The sequence below is a fragment of the Etheostoma spectabile genome, chromosome 17, assembly GCF_008692095.1.
Source record: "Etheostoma spectabile isolate EspeVRDwgs_2016 chromosome 17, UIUC_Espe_1.0, whole genome shotgun sequence".
In the NCBI taxonomy this organism is placed as follows: domain Eukaryota; kingdom Metazoa; phylum Chordata; class Actinopteri; order Perciformes; family Percidae; genus Etheostoma; species Etheostoma spectabile.
Window position 1 is genome coordinate 3,675,423 of NC_045749.1, and position 16,564 is coordinate 3,691,986.

At 40.0% G+C, this 16,564-nt stretch overlaps 1 protein-coding gene across 1 annotated transcript in view; it reads left to right on the forward strand.

Moving 5' to 3' along the window:
* Positions 1-1,762: 1,762 nt before the first annotated feature.
* Positions 1,763-16,564, forward strand: part of cdh5 (cadherin 5) — a 31,537-nt gene continuing 16,735 nt past the window's right edge. Inside the window, 6 exon segments of the mRNA XM_032541848.1 lie at positions 1,763-2,382; positions 12,163-12,396; positions 12,748-13,027; positions 13,933-14,055; positions 14,235-14,402; positions 14,546-14,727. Coding sequence (XP_032397739.1) covers positions 12,163-12,396; positions 12,748-13,027; positions 13,933-14,055; positions 14,235-14,402; positions 14,546-14,727 — 987 coding nt within the window. The 5' untranslated portion in view covers positions 1,763-2,382.

A 16,564-nucleotide genomic window follows, 5' to 3' on the forward strand; every position in this document is an offset into this window, starting at 1 on the left:
CACACACACACACACACACACACACAGTGAAATTAGAAATTAGATTATAGATCGTTCTTATTTTTAAAAACAAGACACTTAGAAAACTGTAGTTCACGGGGAAAACAAAAAGAAAGAGGGATTCTACAAATTATCCAAATTGTATTTGAAAAAAAACTAACACAGAAAGCAACTGCAAACACAAGGGAAAGAGTCAGAATGTTGCTGTAACTTTGCAAGCAGATGCTCAGACGATACAGTGACGGTGTGTTGCTTCGGGTACCATGAGATGATAGAATACAACCCAAGAAGAATGGTTTTACTGAAAGGTCCATGAGTTTGAAGGTGGGTAAACAAAGCATGTGACTTTGACACTGTACAATGCTTGTCATGTCCCATTACATTCCACTAGTCACTATTTATTTCTTTTAATCTTTTTTGGTTTAAGTTGGGGATTGTACCTGGTATCTTTTTGGTACCATCGTGGTCCAGCTTTCAAGTGTGCTAAGCTGATACTAGAAGGTGGAGTTACCTGCTCTGATTGGGCAGTCAGGTCCATGTAATTAGTGTGACATGGGACACCCTGCATAAACCCACCAATTTTAAATAGCCAAGTTTCCGTCAACAGCGACTGCAGTTTTATCCTTTACTTGCCCCAGATTGAAAAAGGTGGCAGCTCGAAGTGTACGCAGTTTATGATTGGTGAAGTACAGACATTCCTCTGTTTGGTGGAGGATGAACTTCAAATCTAACTTCACTCGCTTCACTATGTACAGTGGAAACAAAGCATTAGTGGCTAAAACTGTTTCATAAAAGGACATTTGTAACAGTTTTGTGACAAACATTTTGTCCTTCAGCATGTAAAACGTTGAAAAGAAAAAATTACATTTAGTATTAGAGAGATACTTTACATGAACAGCTACTGAAACAAAGGAAGAGGATTCAGAGCAAATGTTGATTTTTGTGATGTTGATGTTCGACATTACTGCTCCCAGCTGTAATGAAAATATTGTATTTAGAGTGGAACTATAATTGCAAATAACAAGAGAGCGAGCAAACAGAGAGAGTGAGAAAGAGCGGGATGGAAGTGAAAAAGAAAGACAGGACTGCTGTTGCCACGGGAGAGGTTTAATGTAAAAACACACAGCCGGCTTTCCTGTCCAATCCACCAAATTACTGACGACCAACTCCCCCCTGAAGAGAAGATGAGGGGGGTGAGTTAGATGGCGATTGTGTGTGTGTGTGTGTGTGTGGCGGGGCGTCCGACTCATCTCATTAACCGGCTTAGACAAGATCTCTCTGTCAGATACACTAACACACACACACTCACCCGCCGAAGTCAGCCCCGTGAAATATTTACTAGCCTCATGTGGGGAAATCTCGAAGGATTATCCCCAATAACCTGTTTAACTTAATCCTTATCTCACACACATGAATAATAATTCTCTCCCCCACTCTCCGTCTCTCTCTCTCTCTTTCTGAGAAAGACTGAGAAGTAACGCCTCTCCCACCTTATTCTCCCTCCCTTCTTTCTCTCTCGCACTCTCTCACTCCATCTGCTTCATGAACATGAGCCGGCAGCTTTCTGTGCCTCTGCGAGCGTCTTTGAGCTGTTTTGACATATGCGCTCCCTCTCTGCTTCTCTCTTTTTTTCCCTGTCTTTCCAACACTCCCATTCTTCTCCATACATCTCTCTCTCTCACTGTTTCCCCCTCCAGGACAGGAAAAGGAGCAGAAGCAGGGAGCACCAGCAAAGAAGACTGACCACAATAACAGGAAGAGGAAGTGGGCAGTGACCTGTATGAGAGGGGACTGTGGTCGGACAGCTGTGGTTCAACACTTTTGGCCGCTGGATGAGAAAACCACATCAGAGGCGGGAGGAGAAAAAAAAAAAAGAGCAAGAGTGCTTCAAAACCTGTTGGACTCCTGCAGAAAACCTTGTGAACTGTGTTTTTTCCCCCTAAATTTGTTGGTCCAATAATGTTAGTCTTTGGAAATCCAACTCTGGAATTCATTATCATTTAAGAGGAATCCACCCATACTTCATCACAGACTCATCTTATTATCTGGTCCACAGTCCAGACAAGGATTTGTACAGAAATCTGGTGAAAATCTAGCAGAGAGAGAAATCCCTGCCTGTACAACAACACCTGCTGCTCTCTTTCAACATCAACAAAACCAGAAGACGGAGAGAAGAGAGCGAGGAAAAGACGTAGTGAAGGTGGTTTTACTCCCTGTTGAGAATACGACCACCTACCAGCCACTATTTTCTACAACAACCTGCCACATTAATAAAGTATAACCCCTCTTGAAGAAGAAAGCACACTGAAGGATTTGAGCTTCATTTTGTACCAACGTAAAGGTCTGATCAACAGTTCTTGGCTTGGACCTTCAGTCTGTGTGGTAAGGCTTTTTTTTAATATCTCGGGTTGATCAAAACTGAAAAGGAAATATTGATTACACAGGTGTCTTATGTGTGTGTGCATGTACCTTAGATAACCAAGTACTGTATGTGAGAAATGTGCTAAACTAAAGACGATACAAATGAACAGATAGATGCATCCAGAGCTTTCCTGTTCAGCAAACGGGGGTGTGAATTACATTTCTTTCTGATTTTCTTTGGTTGCCCAAAAATGTAACCCAGATCCTTTGAAAAACGCTCCGGGCTACTTTCCCAGTCACCCCAGGGTGAAACGCTCACAAATTTTGGTCAAACTGTTGAAAAGAAGGTACCGAAATAACTTGATATGATGGTTATAACCCTTTTAAAAGGACAGGCTGTCAGCCACTGTCATCGTTCACATGTGCTATGCCTATGATCTCGGACAGCTTGGTGTGGATTTGAATGCTGTAATTGAGCGCTGTTCCCCCCAGAGGCTGGACTCTCATACCTGAAGACAGACAGCTGTGACCATTAAGGCGATACAGGATGATCTGTGGAAAGAGCAGGATTTCTTTTTTCAAAGAAAACTAAATCCACTTGGAGGTCTTCAGCTATTAATTTCAAGGAGTTTTACTGTAGAAAAACTTCAACTTCAACTTGATGTCAAGTTGGTGTGGCTATAAAGTAATAATGACACCATTTAATATTCCCAAAGCTGCAAAGCTCTTGTCAGTTGAGGGATGTCATTTGTCAGCTGTAGCTTTTCTTGCAGTACATCTTGTGTAATATATCACCCTTCAACAGTTTATGCCAAACACTACTTGAAGGGATGGACAAAATAACAGGGACTCTCATTAAAAGCACTTATTTTTGTTGAGACGCTGATTGAGAAGCTAATTCTGATGCTGTAGTTGGTGTAGTTGTCCTGGATTCCAACACAAGGTGAACTGTTTCTGTTATTTTGTCTACCCTGTGTGTGTGTGAGAGAAAAGCTCCTCAGTAGTGATGTTTTTTCTTTGTGGATCTGGATCCATGGCCCAGAGGGACAGAGGTGATTTGATTTGGTTGTTAGGTCGAAAGCCGTTGATGCAACTAAACCCAGTGGTCTAATTCCTGGAGGGGGAACTATCAGTGAAAATCCTTTGGGTGCCATCTGGGAGACTTCACCCACCCACCCGCCCGCGCTCACACACACACACACACACACACACACACACACACACACACACACACACACAATTCATGATTAGAGCCATTCATTCAGATAAATGTCAGAGTGGTTGACAAGCTGTCCAGCTGTGGCGATGTTAGCTCAGCTGAAGTCGCTGATTACAACTGAAAGACCCAGTTACGGTTTTATTTTCTTTGGCTGACCTGTATTCTGCTTGTACATAATAAAACCACATTTCATCTTTAATCTTATTTTTAAGACTTTTTAATTTTATTTTTCAATATGGACATACAATCCCAAAAATGTCTGACATCGGACATTACAGATAACAGCACATTCAACAAGATAAAAATGCGTCAAAACATGTTACAGTAATAGGAAAATTGCATACAATTAGTATACTAAACATACTAAAATGTATAGGGAAATTAATGTACTTAAAGGGTTGCCTGATTACTTCATAGCTCCAGCTCAGTTCAATATAGAGAATGTGAGGCTTTCAAATGCGGAAAACTGTCCTGATTGGACAGATTTTAAAACTTTTTCACCACTTGCAGTTGTGATGGGATGGTTTAAGATGGACGCTGTAACAAAACAATCGGCTTCAAATGTAACAATTTTTAAGAACATGAATTAAGTGTTATATTTTGGGTAGGTTCAGTATGTGCAGTTTAGACAGGAACTTGTGGTTGGGCTCCTTTGACATTTTCACTTCTAGAAGGTGCCATAGTTGGAAATTTCACCTTCAGCGGAGACAGGGGCTGACATCTGAGCCAAAACCAATGTGGATAACACGCTAGGCTCTAAATTATTTTCAGATGATTGTTGGTCATTACTGTCAGTTTTAAAGCTGGCCCACATCATTCATAACAAGCTCGCTGTAATAACATCTGATTTGTCTGATAGTGAAAGAAAATAGAATTAACTAGAAGGCGCTTTGACACCAATCAGAGCATGAATATATTCTGTGACATGACAGTGTCAGGACACCATGTGTGTGTACGTGTGTGTGTGTGTGTGGTAGTGTTTCCTGGTGGGACTTACTGGCAGACAGATTGTTAGAGGCTGCTCTGTGATTAAACCTGTTTTAATCTCAAACACACTACAGTATTTAGCAATTGAAAATCACAGATTTGAGGCTGTGAAATCACTTCCTGTGCTACATACTCACAAATACACTCCTGATTTTATGGTGGCAGTAAGCCATGTGTGTCAAAGACATAATTTTGATTCAGATTTCTACAGTATGGAACAACTTTTAGACTGGAGTTCCTTTAGTGCTCATACAGGCTGATACGCTCGAAAGAAATCATTTTCATGTTGAGCCCTACTACTGTAGCTGCAGGCCAAAATACGTCCAATTTGACCCCAGGAAGGCTCTATAGAATAGGTTCTTCAACTGGGGAGTATAAGCAAATGTCATGGCAGTCAGCCTGTTCCATTATGCAGCAGGCTCTTGTGTGCATAGTACAAATTTCCATGTAAGGGTGGTTCTAGATAAAAGGTAATGTGATCAAAGTCAACAGGATTCATCCTCTGGGGACCATGAGTAGCCTTAACAAACTTCATGGCAATCCAGTCATTGTACTCCAGTCAATCAGTAGCGAGTGATTTATGTTTCTCATCAACAGCATTTTCAAGACACTTGGAACCCATTTTCTATTTCAATTAAAGATATGTCCATTTAAGAGTTGGTATTTCTGTAAGTCGACATAAAATTACAGATGCATCAATCAATTCATGCTTGTTGCACAGCTAGATGAGGCTTTACCCCAAATGCAGAGTTTGATGTTTATTTAAACAAAGACAAAAAAAACAAGAGGATAGCAGGGAAAAAACAAACAAAAACATACAAACAATAAGTCCAAAAATCATGCAGGCCAGGAAGCCAGGAATGACCAGGCACACACAGTACACCACTCAAAAAGCAATACCTGCCACCCTAGAACAGCAACACATGCAGCACACAGAACAAAATGAAAACACAAGACCCAAAGGAAACACAGAGACTAAATATGCATGGTAATGAGGAAACAAGGGACAGGTGGCACGGCTGGGGAAACAGGTGAAACACATTAGGGCTGGGCAGAACAATCAAAAAAGGAGGGAAAACACAGGACAGGAAGTAAAACCAGATAAGACTTGGGGAAAAAAGGGACTTCAAAATAAAACAGGAAACAGAACACACAAAAATATGACAATGAGGACCCCAATCTATAGTTTTGCCTAAAAAACTCTTACTGACTTGTTGTTTTCAAAACTTGATTTGTGCACAACACCAGAACAATTTAAGACAGACGCAGCAGGTCTGCAGGCTCTTCTTGTAAACTCAAACTCTTATTGCTTTGGAGTCGGCTATTGCCACTGGTTGGGGTTCGGATTAGGGAATGTCAGAAGATAATGTGACCCACTGGGCAGAGGTGCCACCTATATTTGAATGTCACATATTTAAATCATTTAAGAGAATAAAGAAATACCTTGGATGTCTTACTTTCTGTGAAAGTTGTACTGGAGCAGTAAAGAGAATATCCTGTCTGTTAGTCAAGTTTATAGGTGCCACTCATCAGTGTCCAAGACAATCACAGATGAACAAAAGACACATACGTCCCTTGTCCCTGCTCAGATTTCATCATTGAGGACAGAGCTGAATTGTATTTCTTTGCATGAACTTCAACAACCCCTCAGCAACCCCCAGGATTATGAAGTCTTGTTGACTCGTTTCCATGCTTTAGCCTTTGGTTGAGTGAAACTAGGTCAGACCTGTCTACCAGTCACAAAACATCCCAGAGAATGACAACTGTATCTCTGCGTCTGTCTGTTTCTGCTCCTTCTTTCTGCTAGTCAATCTCACGCACACTCCCTTGCCTGTGGGCAATGTACAGATGTAATTACAGATATTCCTGGTTGTTATTTATTCTTCATACCTCAGAAAGATACCTTTGATAAACGATGCCATAAATAACTTTGTTTAATCCTGAAGTGAGATTTGCATGCATGGCACTCGCAGTTGAGAGGAAACTTAAAAAGGTGGTTATCATTATTTACAACTAACAACATACATAGATTATGACACAAAGTCATAATCAGGTACAAACAAGTGTATGAACAAAAATCAAAACTTTGTGTATATGCTCATATTCCAGCCTGTACCAATCTACTGCTTTAGTAACAGTGAGGGATTTGAAAGTGAACTGGAGTTTTAATTGCAACTAAAAAGTTGCTAAATTGGTGTGTTTGTCCTCTACACCATCTTCTAAGGTGCCAAATCTGCTTTTAAGGTGAGGTAAAAAGAGTAACGGGTGAGAAAAAAAGGTGAGGAAGAAAAAGAAAAAGGTGGAATGATAGACAGGACACAGAAATTGACTGTGTGAAAAACAAGATGTAGGTTTTACCTTAAGAGATTCAACTGGAGAGAAGAGGAGACATTTAAGAGGAAGGAAATGATTGTAAGAATGGGCAAGAAAGAACAAGTGGAAGGAAGACAGAAGTGTGACACAGCGAGAGGCAGAGACGCAGAGAAGCTCACACCATGAATGAGAAGTGTGACACAGACAGAAACCAAGTGAGACAGCAGACCCAAGAGAGAGAAAGACAGACATGCAGTCAGCAGCAGCAGATGAATACCAGGAAGGGTGTGTCCACTCACTAATGATGACCCTCCATACAAGACCCTACAGCATTTCCCAGAAGGCATTGTGTTTATACTTCCTGTTGCTGATAAAAAGGGAAGGAGTAATACACCCCCCTCTGAAATGCAGTAAAAAAAAAGATCCTTTTTAGGAAAAATACCCCCAATGGATTTGTCATCACAGAAATAATTATGTTTGTTTGTGTGTGTATGTGTGTGTGTGTGTGTGTGTGTGTGTGTGTGTGTGTGTGTGTGTGTGTGTGTGTGTGTGTGTGTGTGATGACGAGTAGAATACACGAGTACAGTAGTTGGGTTTTAAGTCAAGCAAGTGTTCTTTGCAGTTTTTTCCTATAGTATCGCAGGACAGCTCGCATCCAATACAATTAATCATATAGCAACCTAAAAGTTCTGATTTGGGAATGTTATTTTTGTTAACATTATGTTGTCGATACAATCTCAAATTTTCAGTGTCCAGTGGCGTTATGTAAAATCCATACAGTTTAGTTGAGTTTTATCTAATTATAGTTTAAACATCCCATTGGATTTAGTCAACAACCAACAACATGAGCAGCAGTACAGCTAAAGACAAACAGACAGCAAAACTCTCTCAATAATTCATTGTAAAGTTCTGATCAAATCAACAACTGATGCATAAATGAGTTTGATAAACCTCTCATCCTTTGTTATTCTTATGGTTAACTCTTGCCACAACCTTTAAAGCAAGCAAGCATAAATACACCAAAATGGGTCTCAATGTGGGTTAACCAATTCAAAAAAAAATCTATTTGACTAAATCATATCTTTGACACATAACGTTTATATTTGAAGACATAAAAAGTTCTTCACGCTCAAGTTTAGTCAGTTAAACAAGCTTCAGTTGTTACAGTAAACGTAGTATTTATCCACAGTTTGCATTCTTACATTATTCAGTGTTTTGTTATACGGTAAGTAACATACTCTGCTTGTTTGATTTTCTATTCCCTGAGAGTCATTTCAGGACTCTTGTTCTCATGTTTGTGGAGGCTGCGTGACAACATACATGTGCCGTGCATGGTGTGATTGCTTAGTTTGTCCAGAACATGTTAAGAGGAAGGATACGGTGTGGCGCTATGTAATAGCTAAGAGATAAGTCTAAGAGACTGCAGGACACAGTCAGGAAACATGCTTGGTCTTTAACAGAAGCCATGTCTCACTGTGAAGTGTGTCAAGATTAAGTGAAAAGTTTAATTAAAAATCAAATGTTAAATGTTTTTGAAAACATGTATGCATTGAACCCAACCGAACAAAACTTAAAGCAGCGTGAGAGCTAAATTGAACTCGACGGAACTTGAGCAAACTACACTAATCAAAAGCAACACAAACAGAAGATATGTTCATGAAAGATATTTTCCTTTGAGGATGTATTAATGCAGATTAAAGACCATAAACTGAGCTTTCCAAGAAAATGATTTATCAGTTTTGATTAAGTGAAATGTAATATTTTATTTATATAAGTTACAAAGGAAAAAAAACTGCTTTTGACACACACACAGTCCTGTTTGTTAATACACTCCTCAGATCTTCCTCAGATTTTCCCTTAAAAAATGGTTAAATAAGACTTCACCTAAGACACCAAAGTCCCTTATGCCGCTACAGTTTTAGTGATGTGTTTTAGGTGTGATGGTTAAGACTTTTTCCTTTTTCCATCAATGGTGGTTGATGGTGGAGGCGACTCAGCAACACATTCTCACTCCATCAAAAAGCGTTTCCTGGTCAGATGCCTTTGGCGTTTGTTACTGAGGCAAAAAGTCTCCTTTAGCATCTTGGTCAGAAGCAGTGTAGCTTTCAACCAATTCTCCCTTGGTCGGGACTCTTGGCGGCACTTTTTCACATTCTGGGATGGGACTGATTTAACTGATATGCGGCACAGGAACGGGACAGTTAGGTTTAGGAAAAGATTGTGGGTGGGTTTACACAATGGGTTAGGGTTAGATAATGGGTTAGGGTCACTCTTAATACAATATCATATTACAGTGCAGCAGTGGAGCTACTGCAATGCCCCGAGCATCCCATCCAGATGTTAAAGGGTGTTTTTTGCATCTCTATTGGACGCCACTAACCAAGCAACAGTATCTGACAAGTTGGTTGGACATAGACAAGTACCAAGGTTGCCGGAGCACTGGGGACGCACAGAGAATGGGAACAAAATCACTTGGCAGGCCCTTGTTCTCAGAGTCATGTCACAAATAGGAACACACACACACACACACACACACACACACACACACACACACACACACACACACACACAAACACACAAACACACAAACACACAAACACACACTCCTGTTTACACTCCTCAGATCTTCCTCAGATTTTCCCATCCAAAATGGTTAAATAAGACTTCACCTAAGACACCAAAGTCCCTTCTGACGCTACAGTTTTAATTAGTATTTTAGGTTCAAGCTGGTGTTTCTGAAGTGTTTTGTATGATAGTAGAAAAGATAGATGGGACGGCAAGATGTAAGACAAGCATTAACTTATTAGGAGCACAGAGCGAACTGATAAATGGGATCAATTTGTTGAGATAATTAGGTGAATGCCAAAAGAATTGCTTTAAAATATTGACACTCTAAATTGTTACAACATAAAAGATAGAAAAAGATCAGTTCTTTTTAAGTTATTAAGCAAGAAGAAGTGTTAAGTGGACATGTTAATGGAATTAAAAGGCTAAATACTTTAGATTTAGTAGCTGCTTATTGGCAATATACATACATGCACACTTCTATTCAGTCCACTTTAAATTGCATTAAAAGACGATGCACTTCTGTTTAATTAATTTAGTCCTGAAAGGAAACTAAACAAAGAAAAACACAAGAGGAAAAATAAAACCCAAACAAAAGGATGTGAACTAAAGTCCAAAAAACACTGTTGAGTCTTTGTCTGAGCTGATTTGTGGGGAGCCGTGTGAAGAGGTCAGCGGAGGTCAGCAGAATGCGAGATTAGGCCATTAGAGGGAGAAGACTTTGTGCCGATATAATCCCCTCATCATAATCTCCCTCCATGCTGCTAATGGCTGGAAGACAATAAGATGCACTAATCTGTCTATTGGGATGGCACAGGGCTGCGCTGAGATATCTACTGGAGTGCAGAGCACATATAGACTAAACTGTTTTGAAGATTATTTCCCTGGCATTTCTGCTTTACTAGATAGAGCCTAGTGGTGGGAGGAAGGGACCATGGGGAGACAGAGAGGCAGACAGAGAGGTTGAGATCGTAAGCAAGAATGAGAGGAACAGCTAAAGTTTACTAGACCGATGGTGTTTCTGTGCCCTATACATTTTTATTTGGATTAAATAGCGCTAAAACGACTTGCAGGCAGGAACAAGTGATGCAAGCCAGAGTAACATCTTACTGGTCATCAGTCAAAAGGCATACATCAGATGAGTTGCTAGTTTGGTTTGGATTCTAAAGGTGATTCCACCAATTTTCAGCTTTATTATTAGCTGGACTCAACTTGGTTTGAAACATACAGTATATTTTGCTTGTCATTGTTGGGTTCCAAGATTATGTGAACAAATACAGTTTGGTAAATTTCTGTTATGACATCACTTTTATTTTGATGTTGGTCAGTGGGTTGACCACGTCTGTCTAGATTGAAATATCTTAACAAGTATGAGGTGGATTGCCATGAAAGTTTGTACGTACATACATTGTGTTCTCCAGAGGATGAAACCTAATGACTTTGGTGATCCTCTGACTTTTCCTATAGCGCCACCAGCACGTTGAAATTTGTGATTTGGAGTGTTTGTCTCTGCAACAGTTGGATGGATTGCTATATATATTTTGCTCTTTGTTCAAAATTCAAATTTGTCCAATACTTTGGTTCATCTCTGTAACAGTTTGGATTTCTTGATAGCTTCACAGAGATGTTAAAATGGCTGTAGACTGTTGGTCTTGTTTCTTTATTTCTCCACACGCCATTCAGACCAGAAATAGCCTTAAAAAAAAAAACGGTCTGTGTAGGGGAAAGAGACAAAATACACTTTAAATCCAAGTCATAAATCCATGAGTTTGAAGGATTATTTGATGCCAAAACACTCGTACTATAAACACGGTTTATAGTACGATGAGGACTTTACAACTAAATTCCTTCTCGATGATCTCAAGGCAAACAGTACAATCGGGACTTTGTGTAATGAAGTACCAGGAATGTGTTGTTGCTCTTTCGTTTTGGCCAACGCAGTGCAATCTGTAACCAGATGACTTTGCATTACCCCATGGCAAACCAGATTCAAAGTTTTTTGCTGAACTATTGTCTGACTTGTAACACACTCGTATTTGACTGAAAATGAATGTACTCCAACTCTTTCTTTCCCCCACAATTTGATGGATTTGTGCTGTATTAAAGGAGAAAAGAAAAACCCATCAAAAATTTAAAATGTCAAACTCCCTTTATGGAAAATGGCCTTTCTAATGGGTGATAAAGACAGACATCCTAAGTGGTTTTAATATCAGCTCCGTCTGTCTGTCTGTCTGTCTGTCTCTTTCTTTTTCTGTCTCTCTCTCATGCTAGACCAGTAGGTCAGGACCTAAAATGGGTCACAAGCCTATGTTTAATAGATCCCCATACGACCACATTAGTGATAGTCCTCAGCCCAGGTCCCATGATGAGAGGCTAAATGTTTCATTTGGGTCCCAAGCTGAAAAGGTTTAAGAGCCCTGGTCTTAAATGATAGCTAGACCTCGGGCTCAGCGGCGAACTGTAAGGGGACAGCGAGTCCTTGGCCTTCAATCTGAGTCTCACCCTGGCACAGTGAAGGGGTCTGTCCACAGCTGATAAGTGGTTTAAATGCAATCTCCTCTCTCTTCGTTTTTGCTCCTTCTCTCCTCTCACATTTCCTCTGCCTCCATATTCCTCTCCGCATCCTCACATCACTCCTATTCATTACTGTATGCCTCTCTACTCCCTCTTTTCCCCTCATCCCTCCCTCCTCTTGTCCCTATCCCTTTCTGTCCTAGATGATGGCTTGGCTCCAGCTGTGGACTATGGGGCTTGTGGCCATCCTGGTCTTTTCCATCTCTCTCGCTGAAGATTCTGGCCTACCAGCGGTGGAAGCAGAGCAGCGAGGCCCTGTTGAGATTGTAAAAAAGGAGTCCCATCCTGTCCTGTTCAGGCAGAAGAGAGAGTGGATCTGGAACTCTCTCTACGTGGTAGAGGAGCAACCAGTACCCATCGCCTACAAGATAGGACAGGTACCTCAGAGCTAAAACAAGAATCCTGATCATGTTTCTGGTCTACTTCCTGTCTGGGCTAAGCTCTACAGTTTAGGCTTTAAACGTTCAGTAATCTACTTGTCATGGCAAATGTGTATTTCTGTCACATCCATTCAGTTTTAATGCTGTAGCATACCAAGAATCTGGGGCATTTACTTGTTGCAAAACCAGCACTTTGATGAATATCTGAGTGATTTTGCTAGAATACTCAGTTTATTTGAAGATAATTTGCTTGAAGGTTGTTGATTTGAGTCCTCACTCCAGTTGGGGAAAAACTAATGCTGACAACTACGAAACAGTCAACTTTATTATTTATTTTTTCTTTCACAGCTTAAGTCAAGCCAGACGGCAGGGGTGAAGAACTTTAAAATAGAAGGTGAAGGAGCAAACACCATCTTCATTGTGGATCACAAAGGAGACCTGTTTGTCAACAGAACTCTGGACAGAGAGGAGAAGAACGAATACCATTTGACCGCCAGGATGTATGATGGGAACAACAAGTTGATAGAGGATTCTGGAGACTTTGTTGTCCAGGTGACGGATATCAATGACAACACCCCAGTTTTCCCCAAAACATATAATGGATCCATTATGGAAAGGTCCACCATAGGTGAGTAGAGCTACCGTCAAAAACGATCATCAGCAGGTGAAAGCAGGTTAAAAAATGTATCACAGTTTTTATTTTTCAACGTGTGATAGAATAGGGAGATGAGAGTCACATGAGGTTTATTTGGGCTCTATATTATGATGCTTTAAATCTGCTTTATGGGCCCACAGCCCTGTCTCTTTCAAGGAAAATGTATTTCTTTTTTATTAATATTTGGTTTTGATTTATCACAAATACTGTTGAAAGTCTGCATTCATAGTCTGTGTAGGGAGGAAATCAGGGTGGATGGATGGGTCAAACAAACATGGGACGTACGTAAAAAAATGCACTTATTAAAACATGATCTTTTCCAAAACCTAACCAAATTGTTCTGCCACGTTAACCACACCTTACAGCTTCACAACGTACGCTTGTCACTGGTACAAGGAGGTCTAATTCAAGAGAAAATGTGTTTCCTTTGAAATGTAGCTGAAAATGCAGTTTAAACTATGGAAACGTAATTCTTCAGGAGACAGGAAACAACATAATTGTATTCCAACCATTCCAATATTATGCAGATTATGTCCCTAGACCATAAATGAAGCAAGTTTCAGCAGGACAATATTTCTATTGCAGCAAGTATATATTTGACATTCACCATCCAGTGATAGTTTAGATTGAAAATAGACTGGACTGTGAAAGGTCTGGGGAAAATAATTAAACATAATGTCAACACCTGTCACAATCATTAGCTCAACCTTCTATGCTAAAAGGCACATTGGTGACTTACATAACACAACCTTAGCACTTAATCATAATGTATTAATCAATTCAACAGCAATGATGCTCAGTACAAGAACATTTGTGTTGGACATTTTTGCAAAACAGCTAAATGATTTATTAATGATACATTTGTGTTCTTCATCTAGGAACTAAAGTGGTTGAGGTGAGAGCAACCGATGCTGATGACCCTACCACTGCTAATGGAGAGCTCAGATACTCTTTGGTCCATTATGTAGACCGGACAACATTTGAAATCGACAGCATCACAGGTAGGTCCGCTTCACTGACGTCCAATGTGATTGTTTTCGTGCATCATTGTCTTTTTCTTCCTTAACAAGTCAATGAAGGGGAGGTGCAGATGTACAAGCTATTTTTACTTGAACATGAGTCAGAGCTGACCTCAAAGATGACACCCTTTATGTCTCTCTCTCTTGCCGTCTCTCTGCAGGTGTGATCAGCTGCAAGACAAACACTCTGGACCGGGAAACCAAGAATCAGTATGTGGTGGTGGTTCAAGCTCAGGACATGAGAGGAATGGCCACTGGCAGCACGGCCACCACCTCTGTCACCATCACCATCACCGACACCAATGACAACATGGCTTCTTTCACCCGAAGTAGGGAATATTTTAAAAGAGAAGATTCTAATCAGTTGCTCTTGTGAAAACTTTGTTCTTGCTCTTTTCAAATCAGGGTTATTTATATGATCAGATTTACTGTAACTGTTATATTCATAGCAATGTCTGCTTTCTGCCTGCAGAGACATATGAACTGCACGTTCCAGAGGATCTCAAGTTGAATGAGAAGATAGGCACTCTGGAGTTGGAAGATAGAGATCAGATTCAGAACAAAGAGCCAATCTTCAACATTCTAAATGGAAACACCAACATTTTTAACATTGAACTCAGCCCAAACAAGGATGGAAACCTCATGCTCAAACAGGTAGGAGGCTCATGTAGCATGTGTAGCAAGTGAGTATGATATTATGTAAACCAGCTTATATTCCTTGTTTTTGGTAAATCCAGTGGATTTTTTTGCATTGTTTGCCATGTGCAATTTGTGATTAAGTTCTTTTTTTCCATTTTAGTCTGATATTATTTGATAGTATTTTGCTAGTACATTGCATGTGATTGATCATTGGCATGTAGGAATCAATACACAACATTTGTGTCTATAATTTCTAGCTGGTTTGGGGACTTTCTTTTTTTTTTAGTTAGTAGTTGGTCATGTTTGCAGTCATACTACTACCTCTTGAAGTTGCTTTGTGTGTGCTTTTGGCCAACTAGTTTTTACAACACTTTGATTTTAAGTGTTCTAGCAGTTACAGACTCAGGTCAGTAATTATAGATTAGCATCATACAAAAAATTGTAATCTATTTCAACTTTTTTTGCTGAGCTAGTCCACAACTTCTCTTCATACCCTGGGCATCTGCAAAGTACCTGCAGGAGTTAAATGTCCCTTAAAAATAACATGTTGGTAACTCATTTTTATGGTTAATCTGAAATTAAATGGAAGTGGTTTACAGTAGATGGTGTTTAATACTCCCAATTTAATGGCCCAGCCCAGAATAGCACAAAAACAGATTTACATGTCTGCATCACCAACATCATAAACATCGGAGAACTGAGCATAAGGATCAAGGCCACAGTGCTATGACTTCAAATATGCACGTATTGACATTATTGGTTATGACTCCCTACACACAGCTACCAATTACGTAAAAACATATTTATATTTTTGCACGATAATGCTGTATACCACAGACTTCAAACCCTAAAGTGCTGCCCTCTTTCTGGTTAGGAGAGCTATTTATGTGGGCAGGAATTCTTGCAGGTTTACTTCACTGGATTCTGCTGTTCAGATAAAGTATTAAGGACATCATAGAGCTGTAAAAATGTATTCTAATGAAACAAGCTCTGTTATAGCTTGTAACGACACTGGAATCAAATTGCACCAAGGTCTTCTCTCTGCTTAACTCGCCCCTCAGCTCTGTAGCCCTTCTCATCTGTCTCACAGAGCTGTGTTTACACGTACTTTATAAGCCAGCTATCGGCCACACTACGGTTAAGGTCTTATTGTGTTAAGCTGTTTACACATGCCTTTGATATCCTGCTGCTGAGTATCCCTGTTACCATGAATAATCCAGTTAACACAATATTCCTGCCTACCTGTGGTGTCCCATCCACAGATAAAACAGTCCGCTAGAAACAACATTTAACTGAACAGTAGGCTGTTGCTTATACAGGGGAAATAAATGATAAGCAGAAATGTGACAGTAAGCAGTGCATGCTGCTATATTTGTTGACATGAAAGTGTATTCGTGACACTATAGTTTGTGCAGACGGTGAAAAAGTGAAAGGAATAAGGTATTTTCATGCACGGTAACATGTTTAACATGAAGGAAATAGATGCCACCTTACTGTATTTCTTAAATCTGAAGTATGAGCATAACAAGGTTGTTTCCGATGAGCTGTGACATGTAGAACCTTTTTACACCTGGCATCGACAGTGTGAATGCACTGAGGATGAAGATAGGGGATGCATTTTAGAATGTAAAAAATAAAGTGCAAATGCACTTTATTGCGTCCTAAGTCTAAAAATAAGAGCAATACATGTGGGAATATATACACCTGAGGATGAATCCAAATACGGAGCACCTTAACCTGCATTTTAAAGGTGTCCTGCCACAAGTATTTTATGACTTTGTGGTAATGTCTGAAGTTCTACCATGGACTCTGTAACATTTTTATGTGGAAAAAATGCCTTGGTTACCTTGTT